The following is a 17717-nucleotide window of genomic DNA, read 5'->3' on the forward strand; positions in this document are numbered from 1 at the left end:
TAAATTTGATGGATATTTACTTCCTTTCAAACTTGTACCGAGGGTTAGCATGATGAAGACTTTCATCTTTAACCACATGTATATTGTAAAGAAGTGTTTTCTATCTTATGATTTTAGAGATTTATTTTTATTTTGTTGAAACAGTATTTGCTCACAAAATATGTCTCCCGATTTAAGATACATCCTTTGTACATACGTATAAATTAAAATTACAACTAAAAACAGACTTTGAGTCTCAGGAGAACATTTTGATTATTTGAAAATGTAGCCACTAGACTCTCTGTTCCTACTTCTAAACACTGAGTATAATAATCTAGTAAACGAAGAAAATACGACTACCGTGTGACGTCCAGAACAAACGGGAGTGGTCGTAGGTCCCACAGGAGCAAGTGCTAACCTCTCCGATTAGTTTTCTCCCACAACAGAGGAAATGCCCTGAAGTACATGGGAAAAATGATGATGTAACAGCACCTTGTTACGCGTTGCTATGGAGAATTCACAGTTGTTATTGACCCTGTTAACAACTTCATCCGGTCACCTACATTCCTTTTTTGGAGCAGGAAATACAGAGATGGAAAGAAAATGACCAACGAATCATACGTTTTGTGGTTATTCAGCAACGAAGAATCTCATGTTTACAAATTTCATATATATATATATATATATATATATATATATATATATATATATATATATATATATATATATATATATATATATATATATATATATATATATATATATATATCAAGAACAACAGAGAACATGGAGTTTCTTTCTATATTTTGTTTTCCGTTTTTACTTCTAATTTTAATTTTCAATGTAGCGTAGAAATAGAAATAACAGCACAAGGGTAAATGCCAGGATCAGTTGCTAACCCTTATAATGCAGCGAGATAATGTGGTGGGAAACGGCCTATACTGTAAAAGTTGATCTTACATGACGGCCTGCGCACTTCTCTGCTGCACCTGATTCACGCCCCATAGTAGTTTGGGGTCTATGTTAATAGTAAGTCTTCTCCTTCATAACTTTAGTATTGCGTACACTGTAAAAACATTTCATAGGTAAAGTTGTAAAAAAACGGTGACAATCGGTTTGCGAAACCTCTATGTAAATCAATTTACATCTATAACGTAAAATTACGAATATGAAATGGTGTAAAATTACATTTTTATCAGTAAAAATATCATATTTAATAATCAAAACGGGGACACTTGCAGAATCTGCCTTAGAACTGACAATTCAGTTCGTGATGAATAGCAATGTATATATATATATATATATATATATATATATATATATATATATATATATATATATATATATATATATATTCTAAGAAAGGGGATAATTTCTTGTAGTAGGGATTTTCTAGTCTTCTAGACTATTTCCAGTCTTGACGACTGAAGTGCAATTCCTCTTAATTTCTGATTTGCCTTATCATGTTTTATTTACACAGACTATTCTCTTATTGACCGAATTTGAACTCAGGAATGCACCTACACAAAGCGTTCGGCTGCATGAAAATAAAACTGCCAATCAATATTCTTCCTATCGTAAGTTGGCATTAGCTTTTGTGTTATGTGGCCTTACATTGGAAAAAAAAATTCTGTAGTTTAAATTACCAAACATCAATGTAAACTCATTCACCCTTTATTTTGTAAGTTAATATACGTTTCCTTAGGTTAAATTACAAAATTTTCTGGCTTTTTTTTTTTTTTTTTTTTTTTTACAAATTTTCCCTAGTAACACCTTACAGAGGCCTGATCCGATTTGTTATCGGCGGAAATGAAAAATTCCTTTTTCCATTTCATAGTTTCCAAGCTACTCCAACTATACAAACTGAAAGTTAACGACAGAACATCCATACGTATGAGTTATGAGTCAATTTACGTGACTTGAAAAAAAAAAACTGATTTACACCTTCAGTTACATCTGGCAACACTGTGTGGTTCCTAGTGTACTTCAATCGTTGCTTCCTAGTTTAAAAATATATGCATGGACAAGGTTTCAGTTTGGTATAAGCATTATTTGTGTAGCGCTTCAGGTTCAAAAGTTCTACTATCTCAATCTCCGGGCTGCATTGTATATTGGACACCCTGTATATATATATATACACAGGGTGTTGCAAAACAACACCCACAACGTTTGGTAGGTGATTCATGACACCAAGATAAGACGAAATGTATAGACCAAGCTGGGTGCACAAATGCTTCCTATCGGAGTTATAGGCTGCCGAAAACAAGAAAAAATGAACTTTAAAGGTCCATTACTCCAAAATTATAGGACCTACCGTAGTCGGGTCAGACTTCACTTAGGAACTAGCATGTGCCCTATCCAAATATCCATATTTCAGAATCTTGCAGTACTTCCACAATGATTTTTATAGAGGTAGTTGGTAAGTACTTCAAATTATATGCCAGTAGCCAGACTGTCTCTATAAAAATTGTTGCGTGAGTACCTTAGGATTCTGAAACATATATTTTTGGATAGCGCACTTATTAGTTTTTAAGTAAAGTCTTGACCCGACTACGGTAGATCCCATAGTTTTGGAGGTATAGGCCTTTAAAGTTAATTTTTTCAAGTTTTCGGCAGCCTATAACTCCGAAGGGAAGCATTTCTGCACCCAGGTTGGTCTATACTTTTCGTCTTATCTTGCTGTCAGGAATCACCTCCCAAACGTTGTCGGTGATGTTTTGAAACACCGTATATATATATATATATATATATATATATATATATATATATATATATATATATATATATATATATTCAGATTGTGAGCACTGGGTTAGTAACAATATCTTACAACATTTGTTTTAATCTTATTGTAATATTTCTTTCCTGATGTTGTCAAAACTCATAAAATCGAAAACTTAAATCTATTTTTTAAGTGTGAAATAAAGTACAAAGAGTTCCCATTACTTAATTAAATTGCTACTCTATTTGTTTGCCGATAGTCGTTAATTGGAATTGGTATGTCGAATTAAGACAGTAATAAATTTCCGCGAAATCTTCATAATTGTTAAGTAACGAAATTTACGTTTCTTTGCATTATTTTCATTTTATTTTAATTCCCTAAGTTTTACAGGCTAATGGATGGTAGATACTGGTATCAAACTAGCAAACTTTATGCACAGGAAATGATCATGAAGTTACAAATCACAATATAACAAAGTCCGAAATTTTCGTACTTTTTGTTAAATGGCAGGCAAAGTGTTCTATTCAATTATATTCAAATTACCTCGAGTTAATAAATACTGCCAGATTACTGAACACATATCTACGGATACATTCAGAAACTGATTTAGTCATTCTTTCTAAAATATTTCACACCACTTGAAGCTTGGTAGCTCCCAGAGTTTGTAATGTGTTGTATATAGTAGTCTCTCCGGCGTATACCTACCTAATATGTTTATTGTCTAGATGTACTCACTTTAAATTTACGAAAGAGCGAGCGTATACGTAATGTGTGTACGCTATATTTTTGACAATGCTCAAGAGTTGACTTACTAAAGATTCTAGCAATACACTGCTGGTAGCTCCTAATAGAAATGAAATGAAATTTTTGAGTTTTACGCCCCACGGTGATGCCGGCTAGGTTAAAGGAGACAGTGATTAGGAGAAATGAATGAAATAGTTGAATGATGAAAGTGGGAGGAAACGGGAAAACCAAGAGGAAACCCACGCACACGGTGTTTGTCCACCACAAAGTTAACTTGACGGGAGGAGAGTTTGAACCCGGGACCCCATGCACAAAAGGTGAACGACCTACCACTGAGCCACCGCGGTTTCTAGCTCCTAATAGAGAAGAACACTTCGGATATAGAATATCAACAACATTAAACATCTTGATCATATCTCCTTTTAAATAATAATAATAATAATAATAATAATAATAATAATAATAATAATAATAATAATAATAATAATAATAATAATACAATCCCGACATTGCATCAGTTCCGCCAATATAAGGGACTCTAAGTAGAGCACAAAACAAGGTTTATCAAAAATCTTCCAGTTGTATATGTGAATTAAGAATACCTTAATACCTGAGTGGCAGGTTTCATGGCGATTGGAAATATAGGTCTGGCAACTAGCTTCTTTTACATCAGTATTTCCAATTTTTACCTGAAAGTAGTTATGTGCTTGGAAGAATTAAAAACAAGTTATAAGAAATTACTTATACAGTTAAAATTTTCTAATTTACCTTCAACCTTAACATGGGTGAGCTCATTAGAAAATTCCGATCCAGTCAAAACAAAAGTAGACAATTGATATCTCACAAGTAAGGGACTATATGGTTGTCGCGCAAATCAGATGCAGACATACGTCATCTGATTGAGCATGAAAAGATATGGAGAACACAGAAATTTAAGATGCTAAGGGCCATAGGGAGCGGAGTGAGGGAAGAGGAAACATTGAATGTCGGCAAAATTGAAGAAAGTCAGGAATGACGGGAAAAGTTAATTTCTTGCAAACAAGGAAAGAAAGTCAACGAAAAGAAAGAAACTAAACATAACAAGGGCATCAAGGACGAAGAAAGATCATAATCAGGGTTGCCATCCGGACCACAGTGTTGCCAGCGCTGCATAACATTGATATGGAAAATATAGCACAGTATAGCAATTCATGCACTAGGAAAAATATTAGTAACACAAAAGACAATTGAAAACTCTGTACACGTGCGTAAAAAGGTTTAACGGTAGTCGTGAGTGAATAATGTACATGAGGGAGAACAAATATAGATATGAAAGTGAAGGGGGTACACATGATAACACAGAAACGAAAGTGTTTGGAAGCATCGTTCCATGATGATGATGATGATCGGTGATCTGCTCGAAGGCAGGTTTTGACGTTTGCGTTTTTCAAATGTGGCTACTCCAATGAACATCCTGGTAAGTTTGAAACACCTTCCGCATATTGCTTTGAAAAAGGACTCATAGAGGAATGCTGCAGAGACGCGTGTGACCAGCTTGCTTTCATCCGCTGTGCTCACTGCGAGATATGTTTGTGTGTTGACCACGCATTCAATCGTGATCTTCACGTCAACTGCAATTAAACTGCAAATGGTGCGTACTGTTCTCTATTTTCCTCCATTTGTATTCACGCAGGTGTAATATTCACTCACGACTGCGTTAAACCTTTTTACGCACGTGTACAGAGTCTTTTCAATTGTCTTTTGTGTTACTAATATTTTTCCTAGTGCATGAATTGCTATACTGTGCTATATTTTCCATATCAATGTTATGCAGCGCTGGCAACACTGTGGTCCGGATGGCAACCCTGATTATGATCTTTCTTCGTCCTTGATGCCCTTGTTATGTTTAGTTTCTTTCTTTTGGTTGACTTTCTTTCCCTGTTTGCAAGAAATTAACTTTTCCTTCATTCCTGAGTTTCTTCAATTTTGCCGACATTCAATGTTTCCTCTTCCCTCACTCCGCTCCCTATGGCCCTTAGCATCTTAAATTTCTGTGTTCTCCATATCTTTTCATGCTCAATCAGATGGCGTATGTCTGCATCTGATTTGCGCGACAACCATATGGTTCCTTACTTGTCAGTGATTAAACCACAAGACATGTAGATGGACATGAAACACTAACGCTGCTTTCTGAAACCTTACTTATATCTCCTTCAATTACTGTTATCTTTGAGGTAAAGCCTGTACATAACGCAAGCTTGTACTTTTTATACTAGTAATTGTAATTTAAGGCCGGAGCATGTAAGCCTATTAATCAAGTTGGATTTATATTATTGTGGTGCCTGGTTTCTCAGAACTGGAGCTTAGATATGAAGAGTTTTTATTTCGAGTTCTTGCTTATAGTATAATATTTCACATTAGTTAAACAAGCAGGCATTATTTGTAGTATAAACTAATAAATATAAAAATTTGTACATTTTAGGTTCCATGTTAGGAGGCCACGTAAGAGCAGTATTCACCCTAATAACTGTAATTTTTATCGTATGTGTGATTACAACTGTTACAAGTTTTAGAGAAATACCACTTGATGTTTTAATTGAAAGGGACAAAGAAGAGACCGGAAAGGTTAGTGCACATTTCTTTCAGTTAATAAAAAATGTACTCTTTTACTACATAGTAAAAATTCAGATATTAACACTCCCACTCATAGATTTATATAGCAAAATCCACTCTCTTGTCAGTTCAGTGCATTTTTAAAAAATGTTCATCACGTATTAAAAAAGGGACAGGCATGCATACGTGGCAAATAACTCTTTAATCATTCTATTTTGAAATGTATGCATTTATTGGCGTTGTTAGTTATAATTGCTACTAGGGCTGTGCGATATCGACATTCAATATTTTTCTGATATCGATATCGAATAGATATATCGATATCGAATACCGACAATATCGAATATCGATATCAACAATATCGAAAATCGATATCGCCAATATCGAATACCCATATCGATAATATTGAATATCGATATCGATATCAAATGTATATATCGACAACATCCAATATTGATATCGACAACATCAAATATGGATATTCAACATACACCCGAAGTACGAGATAAGTTCATTTTCTCACGCTTTCGGCACCCTATATATCCGAAACTATGAACCTTTGTCCAAAGTTACAGAGGACTTTTCTCTTGGTTTGACATCAGCTATTTACTCTTAAATTTTTTGTACACATTAATAGGACAGCTTATATATATATATATATATATATATATATATATATATATATATATATATATATATATATAAGTTCCGGGACTAACTAATAAAACATTTGTTTCGCAAATTTCATTTTTATTCATCAACATAATCACCTTCAAGAGCTATACGATCATTCCAACGTTTTGCTAACTTTTCGATACCATGCTTGTAAAATGATTTGTCCTTGTCCTCAAAATAAGCTTCAGTTGCAGCGATGACTTTCTTCATTCAAGCCAAATCTTTTTCCCTGGAGCAACTTTTTGAGATCAGCAAACAGCCAGTAGTCGCGATCAGCCGCATTCAATTTGGCCACTTTTTCATTGACTTGTGGCACGGCGCATTGTGAGGAAACGCGGAACCCATTTGGAAAAGACTTTTTTCACGCCCAACTTTTCGTGTAAAATCGTACACGCACTTCCAGTTTACCATCTCAGCAATCTCACGAACTTTCACTTTGCGGTCATCCATCATGATTTTCAAAACTTGTTTCACATTTTCCGGAGTGACTGCTTCATTTGACCTACCCGAGAGTTTCGCATCATTTGTATTCGTGTGATCGCGCTTAAAATCAGCATACCACCGGCAAATGGTTGTTTTTGACGGAGCAGAGTCTGAATTACATTTTTCAATCCATTGCTGAGATTGCATGGTATTTTTTCCCATTAAATAGCAATGTTTTATCAATATACGAAATTCGTTTTTGTCCATTTTTTCCATAAATGCAGAAGTAGCATCACTTTCACCACAGTAGCTTTGCTGTTTGTAGTCCGATTGACGTGAAAATCAGATATGTGTCATTTGAAGATTAGTTCTTTCAAAAAACAAAGTTGAGTTGATATTACTAACCATCTGTGGGTTAGTCCTGGGACGTATTGAATGGTGTGTTATACAGAGTATCCCAAAAGTAATGGTGAAAAATGAAACCACAGATTCTTGGCAACAAAACACCCTATATATAATGTAGTAGATAGCTAGATAGATATAACTCTCTTAGAAAAAATACCATAGAAGGTAGACAAAAGCAATTTTTTGCTGGATATCACAAGTGACCTACACAACAACATTCTAATATAAAGTGGTGTGACGAAATTAGGTGAAAGTACGAATATCTTGAAAACGAATTATCCAGCTATGGATCGACAATTGTTGTTACTGGTATGGATGCGTTTCAAATACAAATAACCCTCATCACTAAACTCATGTGTTCCCAGTTCTCATTCTTGATATCTGAGTATTTGAGATTAAGAAATAAACGTTTATATCTTGCTCTCAGAGATCATATGTTTAACCTTGTAGCTGTAAGAATTTATAAAAACAAAGATAGTAAGACCAAAATTCACTGTTCCTGTTTGGCTATAACAAACCGTTCTGCGAACTCGAAATATTTTAACAACCTGTTCTAGCGAATTGGTGCGAACCGGCTGAATAGTACCACTGGATATTCTTATTATAAATTGAAATTGTGAATTATGTGCAATTTTTAAGAATTAATTGTAACCTTACTATAATAGGATTGTAGTTACACGGTCATATGAAGTGAGGTGTTAATATATGATTGGATTCTGATTATAATTTACTTTTGGATAATGGTACTAGGATCATTTACAATTTTCATTGAGCGTTTCTCATGGTTATAGAATTCTCGACCGTTGAAACCAGTACGTGGATAACGAAACGATGATATTCCTTTTCATTCATATAGATAGATAATATTATAAGCATGAATTATAGCATATATATATATATATATATACAGGTTGTTTTAAAACAACACAGCCAACGTTTGGGAGGTAATTCCTGACACCAAGATAAGACAACGAGTATAGACCAACCAGGGTGCACAAATGCTTCCTTTCGGAGTTATAGGCTGCCGAAACTTAAAAAAATTAACTTTAAGGATCCATAGCTCCAAAACTGTGGGAAGTACCGTAGTCGGGTCAAGACCTCATTTAGGAGCTAATATGTGCGCTGTCCAAAAATACATGTTTCAGAACCATAAGGTACTCATGTAACAATTTTTATAGAGGCAGTTTGGCTACGGACATATAATTTGAGGTACTCACCAACTACCTCTATAAAAACTGTTGCGGAAGTATGGCAGGATTCTGAAACTCGGATATTTGGATAGAACACATACTAGTTCCTAAGTGAAGTCTTCGCCCGACTACGGTAGACCCCATAGGTTTGGAGCTATGGACCTTTAAAGTTCATTTTTCCACGTTTTCGGCAGCCTATAACTCCGAAAGGAACCATTTGTGCAACCAGGTTGGTCTATACTTTTTGTCTTATCTTGGTGTTAGGAATCACCTCCCAAACGTTGTCGGTTTGTTTGAAACCCTGTATATATATATATATATATATATATATATATATATATATATATATATATATATATATATATATATATATATATTGTAAAACTTTGTCTCATATAGGTTGTAGGTAGAGCATAAAAAGAACGTCCGGCATCGACTCCCACTACCAGTTTTATTATAAAAGCTTCCATTATAAAAGTATTTTCACAGAATACTATACAAAATAATCTCTCTAATATGAAAGGTTAGAAATAGGTAGTCTTAGTAGTTGCAGTATTTAGAAGACAAGACGTCTGATTCACACAGCTGTTCTTAGTCTGTGTCGAAGTGTGAAATGGATGAGAAGGACGAACAACGTGTAGCGATTAAATTCTAATGTAAAGCCGATATATCTGCAACAGACACGCTAAAATGATTCAGAAATATTATGGTAATGCAGCATTATGCCAAACAACTGATTTTGAGTGGTAAAAACGGTTTCGAGAGGGTAGGGAATCCGTGAAGGACGACAAGCGCAGTGGTTTACGCATAACAATCCGAACCAATAACATCACCGCTGTCGCTAAAATGGAGAAAGAAGATAAAAAGTGCCGTCTCGGTTAATAGCAGATGCATTCAATACACCTAAAAGTGTACGTTTACGAAATTCAACAAAGACTTGAGAAAACTGAAAGCGTACGCAAAGTTTGTTCCAAAGTTCTTGGTTCAAAAATAAATCGTAAACTAGTACCATCCCCTTTATTCTCCAAACCAGTCTCCACCCGATTATTTTCTACTCCCCAAGGTGAAGTTGCAGAAAAGAATGGAAAATACGATACCATCGAGATTCGAAAAAATGTGACCGACCAGCTGACTAGGACTATCGCAAAAGTTTTTCAAGGGCATGAAAAAGTTGGAAATACGTGCTTAGTAGGGTATTGCTTCAAATGAAGCTTATTTCACTAAAAATGATGCCAGCCTTCTTATTTTTCTTCTGGAAACTTATGGTCTACACTGTTTATATTATATATATATACAGTGGGGTATTTAGGGGGCTTCCGGGCTCAAGCCCCCTCCCCGAAATTTTATTTTCTATATTAAATTAAATTAAATATCTTGGAGAATTTTCACATTTCCAGGAATAATGTTAGCAAAGCCCCCACCCGAAACAAAATCGTAAATTCAACACTGTATATATATATATATATATATATATATATATATATATATATATATATATATATATATATATATATATAGGGTAACTTCGGCAAATAACGCCAGTCGGGTAATAACGCCATTGAAAGCTTTCCACAGTGCTAACATGAGCACGTGATTCGTAAGGTGACCGATTATGAGTGTGTGATAAACAGTGATGCCTGTTGTCTTTGTAGACACAAAGACTAGTGGTCAGCCAGGCGTCAGTAAAAAGAAACCAGTTAACAAATGTTGACGTGATAGGCGCGGAGCAGAGGAAACAGCTCACAAATGTTTAGTGTGTCAAACGAGATAGGCGAATTATTTGTGTAAAAGTAAGATTTTTACTATCACAAAAGGTATGAGTTGATAGGGCCGTACTTGCATAATATTATGATATAGATAAAATATGCAGGACCGCTATTCTTGGTATAGAAATAATGGCTAAATCAAAGTTTATTGTTTCTGGAAATAACGCCACTATCGCGTCGGGAAATAACGCCACTCCATCTAATCCCTAATCGAAACTAATACTAGTGTTAAAAGTTTGTTTTTCTTTGTCGTAGTGGTAGAGCCGAAAAAGTCTAGTTTTATGCTTTCATGGCAAGACACACTAATATCGTGTGCTGAAAGGCAGAGAATTTGAGCTATGGTAAACTCACGCGTTTCAACAGAACTATGTGAACGAATTGTATACGCTATTGGAAAATACACTTGATGCTATGAACCTTTTGTAACAATCCTGAACTTATTTACAATGCAGATTAAATGCAGGACTATAACTAACGTACAACAGTAGCCTAAAAATTTTGGCACAGAAATGGAGCAAGCGAGTACTTGGCGAGAAAGGTGAAACTGTAAGTGTTATTGCGTGCACTAACGTATCAGGTTCAAATTAGATCCCTGCGATGGTGTTATACAAGGGAAAGTATGAAAGAAATAATTTGATGATGATCTTCCTCCAGGTAACACCTATGCAATGACACCTAAAGGCTATGTTACATAGGAAGAATTCCGTACATTTCTGGAACATTTCAACAAACATCGGATCCCTGGCCGAGCACTGCTTATTGTAGATTGTCATCGCAGTTATCCTGATATTACCATTTTAAATGCTGCTGAGACCATGTATATTAAACTGCTGTGCTTGCCTGCACATTGCACCCACGAACTTCAATCGCTCGACAAGAGCTTCTTCAAATCGTTAAAATTGTACTGCTCTGAAGCAGTTGACAATTATCGACGAACGCATGCCGGAAGAACACTTGGGAAGCTACAGTTTTCAAAACTGTTTTCACAGGCATGGTTCCGTTCAGCAACGCCTCAGAACACAATTTCAGGCTTCAGCGCTACAGGGCATCATTTTAACAAAAATGCTATACCCGATGTCGCTTTTTCCCCAAATGATGTCTCAGAGCAACAGCAACCTCCACCAACACCTCCAATCATATGACCAGCCTCCATCTCTCCTTCAACACCACCGAGTGCCCACTCCATCCACGAGCTTCTGTCTACAGTTAAAATACTAGGAGCAAATCTCATCTCAGGGGGATTTCTCTTACTGCCAGAGGAGTATTGGTAACACTAGACCTATTCGCAAGAGCTAGACCTTTCGCTTCTTCCGACACGAAGAAACAAGCATCCTCTAGAAAGACGAAGGATGGAGATATGCTCCGTGGGGACTGTGGAGGATTTTACTATGATCTCAGGGGGCTTAAAACGTGGATTCAATTTATTGAATGCAAGATTTTTTCACGAATTATACGATTCTGACAGCATTGTTAAATGTGGCTTCTGAACATTTTGTGACGCTGGTTGTGCATTGTTGTCTGGCTCCGATGAGTAGTTCTCCATATGACTGCAGCTGTTATGTTAAGAGGTTCACAATCATCACAAGAGTTACCGGTTAACGACATGTACGATGACTATGAGTTTTGTGTACCAGCAAAGCAGGAAGCATATTGCCAAGAACATTGTTTAGTTGTGTTCAAAATGTATTTCGTTACGATTCCAATACCTTTCCGTTGTTGTAAAGCAAGTGGCGTTATTTGCCGACACGTCTGGTAATAACGCCATCTCATACTCACTCCGATTCTCAGTGCATTGTGGTCGATATTGTGCGTGTAGGATCTTTGTTTTCTCATTGTATTATAGCGGAGGGCTCACTCCATCTTCCATGTAATTTGCACAGTTCTATATATAAAAACACTTGAACACCAGAACAATATGTTGAATTGGTGGCGTTATTTGCCGAAGTTACTCTCTCTCTCTCTCTCTCTCTCTCTCTCTCTATATATATATATATATATATATATATATATATATATATGGGTGGGTGTGGGTGTTTGTAGGGTGAATGTTAGTTTAACGTACGACGAATGTGCTTTGAGGCTAGGGGAGACTGTGATAATAAGATGGATAATAATGTTAAATGAAGAATGAAGAAAGTAGGGGGGAACGGAAGTGCACCGAGAAAATCCACTACATTAAGAAACGAAAGGATGTAACTTGCTTTGCAAAATGGTCCATTTTTAAATTTAAGGATTTCATTTAAATGACCTATGCAGCTGCTTTACGCAATTTACATTATGACTCCTTATTCTATGTGCTGAACGCATGCCTCTTTCTGTTCATTCAGAAACTGACGCGTTCTGGTCCAATGTCTGATGTGGTTTCGAAGGAAGGCGGTGAGGAATATACGCCAACTGCATTTTATGGAACTATTGAGAACCATGATGGTTCCTCAACTCTGAAACAAGTAAGTGAAAAATAATTCCTATATTTTTTTATAATAGTATTTAAACTATTCGCAGGTGGTAGATGCTTAACGGTATGTGGGAAATTCAAGATTTTAGTATATACAAATGCTTCCACATATGTTATACTTACTTCGACAAGTAGCATCCACAGTAGCTTCCACATATGTTATACTTACTTCGACCAGTTGAGTGGCAGCAACCGCATATTGAAAATGGAGTGCGGAGTCAATGGTAACTGTATTGCTACGATTGCGCTATGCACGTGTAACAAGAATCTGTGGAGAATCGGAAGCTCTTTATATTGCTACAAATCACGATAAACCGAAAACGTGTATAGTGCCATTAACAGGTGCAATGAGACATCCTTCGTAGTTGACTGCGCAAGAACAGGTCAACCACTTGAAGCAAGGACTGAAACAATAATTAACTCTGTTGCCCAAAGAATTCGCAGAAATCCGGAAGAAGAGGAAGGAGAAAATCGCGGTAAGGGGAAAATCCCACCTCTTCCGCATTATTAAAGAAGATCTTAGGCTTGGAGCCTATCGACGAAACCTTGCAATAGAACGTTTATGTCACGTAAGGATAACAGGAGCAAAGAAACTAATTGAGAGATACGCAAAACCTCGGCCGAACCCTTTTCGGGGATGAAAAGATTTCCACGGTGGAGGAAAAATTTAAAACCAAAATGATAGTATGTATGTGTGAAGCTCTCAGGAGGCAAGTCACAAATATCTAAGGATGAAAGGGATGGTCATCTAGTTTCAGAAACGGTTTGACGTTGGTCATACGCGGATGTCACACAATTGCATTTCTGCAAGGAAGGGATTAAAACACGTGCGGTCAACAATCAAAATGATGTGCTGAAAATAGTGATGGGTAGTTCATGGTCGAACTGACTCTTTTAAATGGCACATTCGCTATGGACTGCTCGTTCAAAGTAGCTGCCGCGACTTCAACAGCAAAGATAGTTCCTCTTTCTACGATCCTGTGATACTCCTTACAGAACCGCACATAACCCGGCACCAAAATGGCCAATAAATATGCAATCAGGGCTACCATATCCTCTTTTACGCGGACATATTAACTTTTTAAAAAGTAAAATAAGCGCCCGGGAGATTTTCTCCTATTGTGAAATTGTCGGGTTTCTATCAATTCCAGAAAAATTGAAAGGTGAAATAAATAGTTCCACCTGGATTCTTGCAAATTTGTGTATCTATCGACCACAAAGGAAGTACTGTACGTTGTCTGTTAATATTGCGCAGGAACAAGCTATAATTTGTCAAGCAATTTCAATGGGAATGCGTATAAGGGAAATTGACATGTGGCAGGTAAGAATAAATATGCATTTGTATACCAATTGTTTCGAATGAATTATATTTAGCTAAAGTAGTTCCAAACTTTACTATTGTTTCTAGAACTGTTAGATATAACTAAATGATATAGAACTAATGAAAAGTTTTCACTAAATACAAAATAGTGCACAACTACAAGCATCACTAAAATTCTACTTATGCACTATAACCTCTAGTTCTTCACAGATTTAAAGCAAATTGAGAGTTTTGGCACAAGAGTAAATTCAACAGTTACGCACAAACACGAGCGCCCATTCTGGGGGCTAAGAGGACTCTGGGAACTCCCAAAGTTACACAGAAATTGGCGCCACTAAACTCAGAGAAGCAACGCATTTAATGTTTTTCCTCTCTACCACTGCTCTAGGAAACAGAGAAAGATCTGTGCACCAAACATCTGAACATCATAATATTTCCTAAGCATGAATAGTAGTTCAAGCTCTACCACCATGTCAAGTTTCATTCAGATGAGATTAGCTATATTGAACTTGTGCGATATGTAGTGCCCTTGTCATTGATGTTTCAGGGATAAATCAAAAGAAGGACAAAAATAATGTTATTAGTATATCATTATGCAGTCGTTAACACTATTTCTACCTTTCATGTTATTCACTGAAATAATTAGTAGGCTTTTATTGGGCACTTGGGAATAACTTGATTGCGCATTTTTGTTTAAAGCAAAAGTACATTTTTTCTGTTTTCGAAAGCTTTAGAGCGTATGAGTACATTGCATAACTGAAAGAAGACTACAGTATGTTCTTAAATTAGAGAGATATGTATAGTCGAGTCATTTTAAGCACTAACCTTTTAACATAGTAAGCAATCTGAAAATCAGTTCTATTCTGATGATAATATATGGATGAATGTTTAGTGAACAGGTACGTGACCATTCAGGTTGCTCGTTTGTGCCACAGATGGTTATGTTGCAATTTGCACTCACTCAGGCTCACTATCTTCAGTGAAGCTTGCGATTACTAATCTCAAACAGGTTCAAGGTAGCTCAGGATTGCGCTCAGCCTCATTGGACTCTTGTTCACCAGGGCTCAGGTTCACCTTCGTCAATGAGGCTTTTGCTCACTTCACTAATCATATTGAGGCTTGAGCTCGCTAGGACTCGAACTCTAGCTCACTATCTATCTATGGGGTGTGTGCTCACACTTTCTCGCGCTGAATTACTAAGCTCGAGTCTGGTTAACCCTAAGAGGAGGGCTACTGAGTTCGGCCATCTCTGGTGAATCCAGCGCTGTTGAAACCTTTAATATCAAGCTTCGTGTACCTACAGTAGTATGATATGCGTTTGTGTGATAATATATCACTGTTCTTACTTCAAAGGAAATTCGGTGGTTTCGTAAAATTTGCAGACTATACTCAAAGGGTTCTTCACTTTGAACTTGTTGACGAAAAAAGTTGTGTAAGAAGGAATTCACTTTTGCTTGTGACTGTACAGTAAACTATTAACATTATTGTAATTCCTAATATTATTTCAGATTAGTGAGTCACACGGTGAGGACAGTGATTATAAATGTAGTCGCGAAGTAGGAATAAGCAATCAAGGTTATTTTAACTACGCCTGTGAAGAAGCTGAAACTTCCTTTGACAACAGGCATAAAAAGGTATGGACTTGCAATAGATTTTATTCTTGTATTGTAGGTGTATACATAACTTATTCATGGTCTTAATTACCGAACAAGTATAGGTGAATAACGAGTAGTTTTCTCCATTCGGACACTGAAGGTTCCGAATTCGAATTCCACGAAAATCAACGCAAATTGAGTTTTCATCATGGCTTTTATTTCCAGTTAAAAGTAACTCCAGTAGCTCTAGGTAGAACTTCAATAATAAACAAATTGGATTTGGTACGATTTTAATAACTTTGACACAGAATTGTTCAGGATAAACCAGAAAATAATTTTTTTATGTATCTGTATCCAACTCGTTAAATTTCAATTTGAAAAAGGATTATCCATAATTATCAGTAGAAGAAGTATCATCTGGCCAGTAGTTGCCGAGAAACAAATTACCCCTAGGGAAGACAGGCTGAGCCGAGTCTGGCCACCAAGTATAGCGATCTTTATTCGTTAGACTATGGGCGATTTCCTTACCAAATTTGGTTCAGATCTAGTCAGTAGTTACCGAGAAATACAGTACCATATAAAAGTCGACTGAACCGATCTCGGCCACCAAATATAACAAGCTTTATTTCTTAGACAATGGGCTACTTATCTAACAAATTTCGTTCAAATTCGGTCAGTAGTTACCAAGAAATAAAGTGCCCCATGCAAGCCGAGACGAACCGAGCCGAGCCAAGCCTGTCCCTAACATAGCCCGACCATCAATCATAGCGATCGTTTCATCACACCATAGACTACTTGCTCACCAAATTTGGTTCAGATCCGATCAGTAATTGCCGGGAAATAGAATATCTCATACAAGTCGAGCCAAGTTGAACCTGTCTCTGACCGAACTGGCCATCAAATATAAGAATGTTTTTCCTCAGATGATGGAGTACTTATCCAGCAAATTTCGTTGAGATCCGACCAATAGTTACAAGAAATAAAGTAAGAAATACAAGGTGATCCGAGCGGAGTTTGGACAGCAAATTTAGCTATGTCCATTCCTTAGACCATGGGCTGCTTGTCCATCGAGTTTAGCTCAGATCTGCCTCATTGCCTTGCGTCGACTATGGGTAGTATTTCGTACATTTAACCTTTTCCGATATCTCTTCCCGTTCTTGCTGTATTCCACATAATCTCATTCTTGACCCCATTTTTATGCCCCTATTTGACCCAATGTATTTGTTGATCGATATAAAAAATACATGTCGCTTCTTTTTCTATGTTCTCTGTGCAATCTTGTCACAATCGGCGTTTTACACTGAAGTACCCTGCCTTGTTAGAGTAGGTGTCTGATTTCACTTAAGTACTATTAAAGTCATTCTTCAGCCCTTATGTTATACATGTACGAGATAAGAAATTCAAATTGAATAATATGAAAATAATAGAAAGGTTTCATTGTGATACAGTAATATTTGTGGAAGAAAACTAGATATATGAGAGGAAATTCATAAACGCTCTGTTTATTTATCATCAAATTCTGACGGTTTGTATTTGGGTCAAGTTCATACAATATACTCAAAAAATAAAATTAACGTCTGGTATGGCTGCAACAAAGTATGTTTCTTAATAATAATAATAAAGCCTTAACAAAAGTTTGAAAGAAATTATTTTCTGTAATATGTACGATTAGAGATGGAAGGACTCGGGAAAAATATAAAATTTAAAAAAAGAAAAGGAGGAGTTTCTCCGCGGGTTTGTTTTGAATGGGAAATTTTGGGCAATATTTCAAGATTGGTGGAGAAATATGAGTATGTTCCGTATTGGTTTTTCCATTATTAACTCGGATAACTATTTAATTACTGTATTCT

At 36.2% G+C, this 17717-nt stretch overlaps 1 protein-coding gene across 2 annotated transcripts in view; it reads left to right on the forward strand.

Annotated features, from left to right (window-relative positions):
- lovit (loss of visual transmission) overlaps positions 1–17717 on the forward strand; it is a 125427-nt gene that overhangs the window by 88874 nt on the left and 18836 nt on the right. The window contains exons 6-8 of one of the 2 annotated variants that reach the window (XM_081748956.1): positions 5907–6049; positions 12824–12943; positions 15781–15906. In XM_081748956.1, coding sequence (XP_081605082.1) covers positions 5907–6049; positions 12824–12943; positions 15781–15906 — 389 coding nt within the window. The remainder of the gene's footprint in view (positions 1–5906; positions 6050–12823; positions 12944–15780; positions 15907–17717) is intronic. The other variant, XM_081748957.1, reaches the window with a different exon arrangement.

Source organism: Thermobia domestica, chromosome 2 (genome assembly GCF_964235325.1).
Source record: "Thermobia domestica chromosome 2, izTheDome1.hap1.1, whole genome shotgun sequence".
Lineage (NCBI taxonomy): Eukaryota > Metazoa > Arthropoda > Insecta > Zygentoma > Lepismatidae > Thermobia > Thermobia domestica.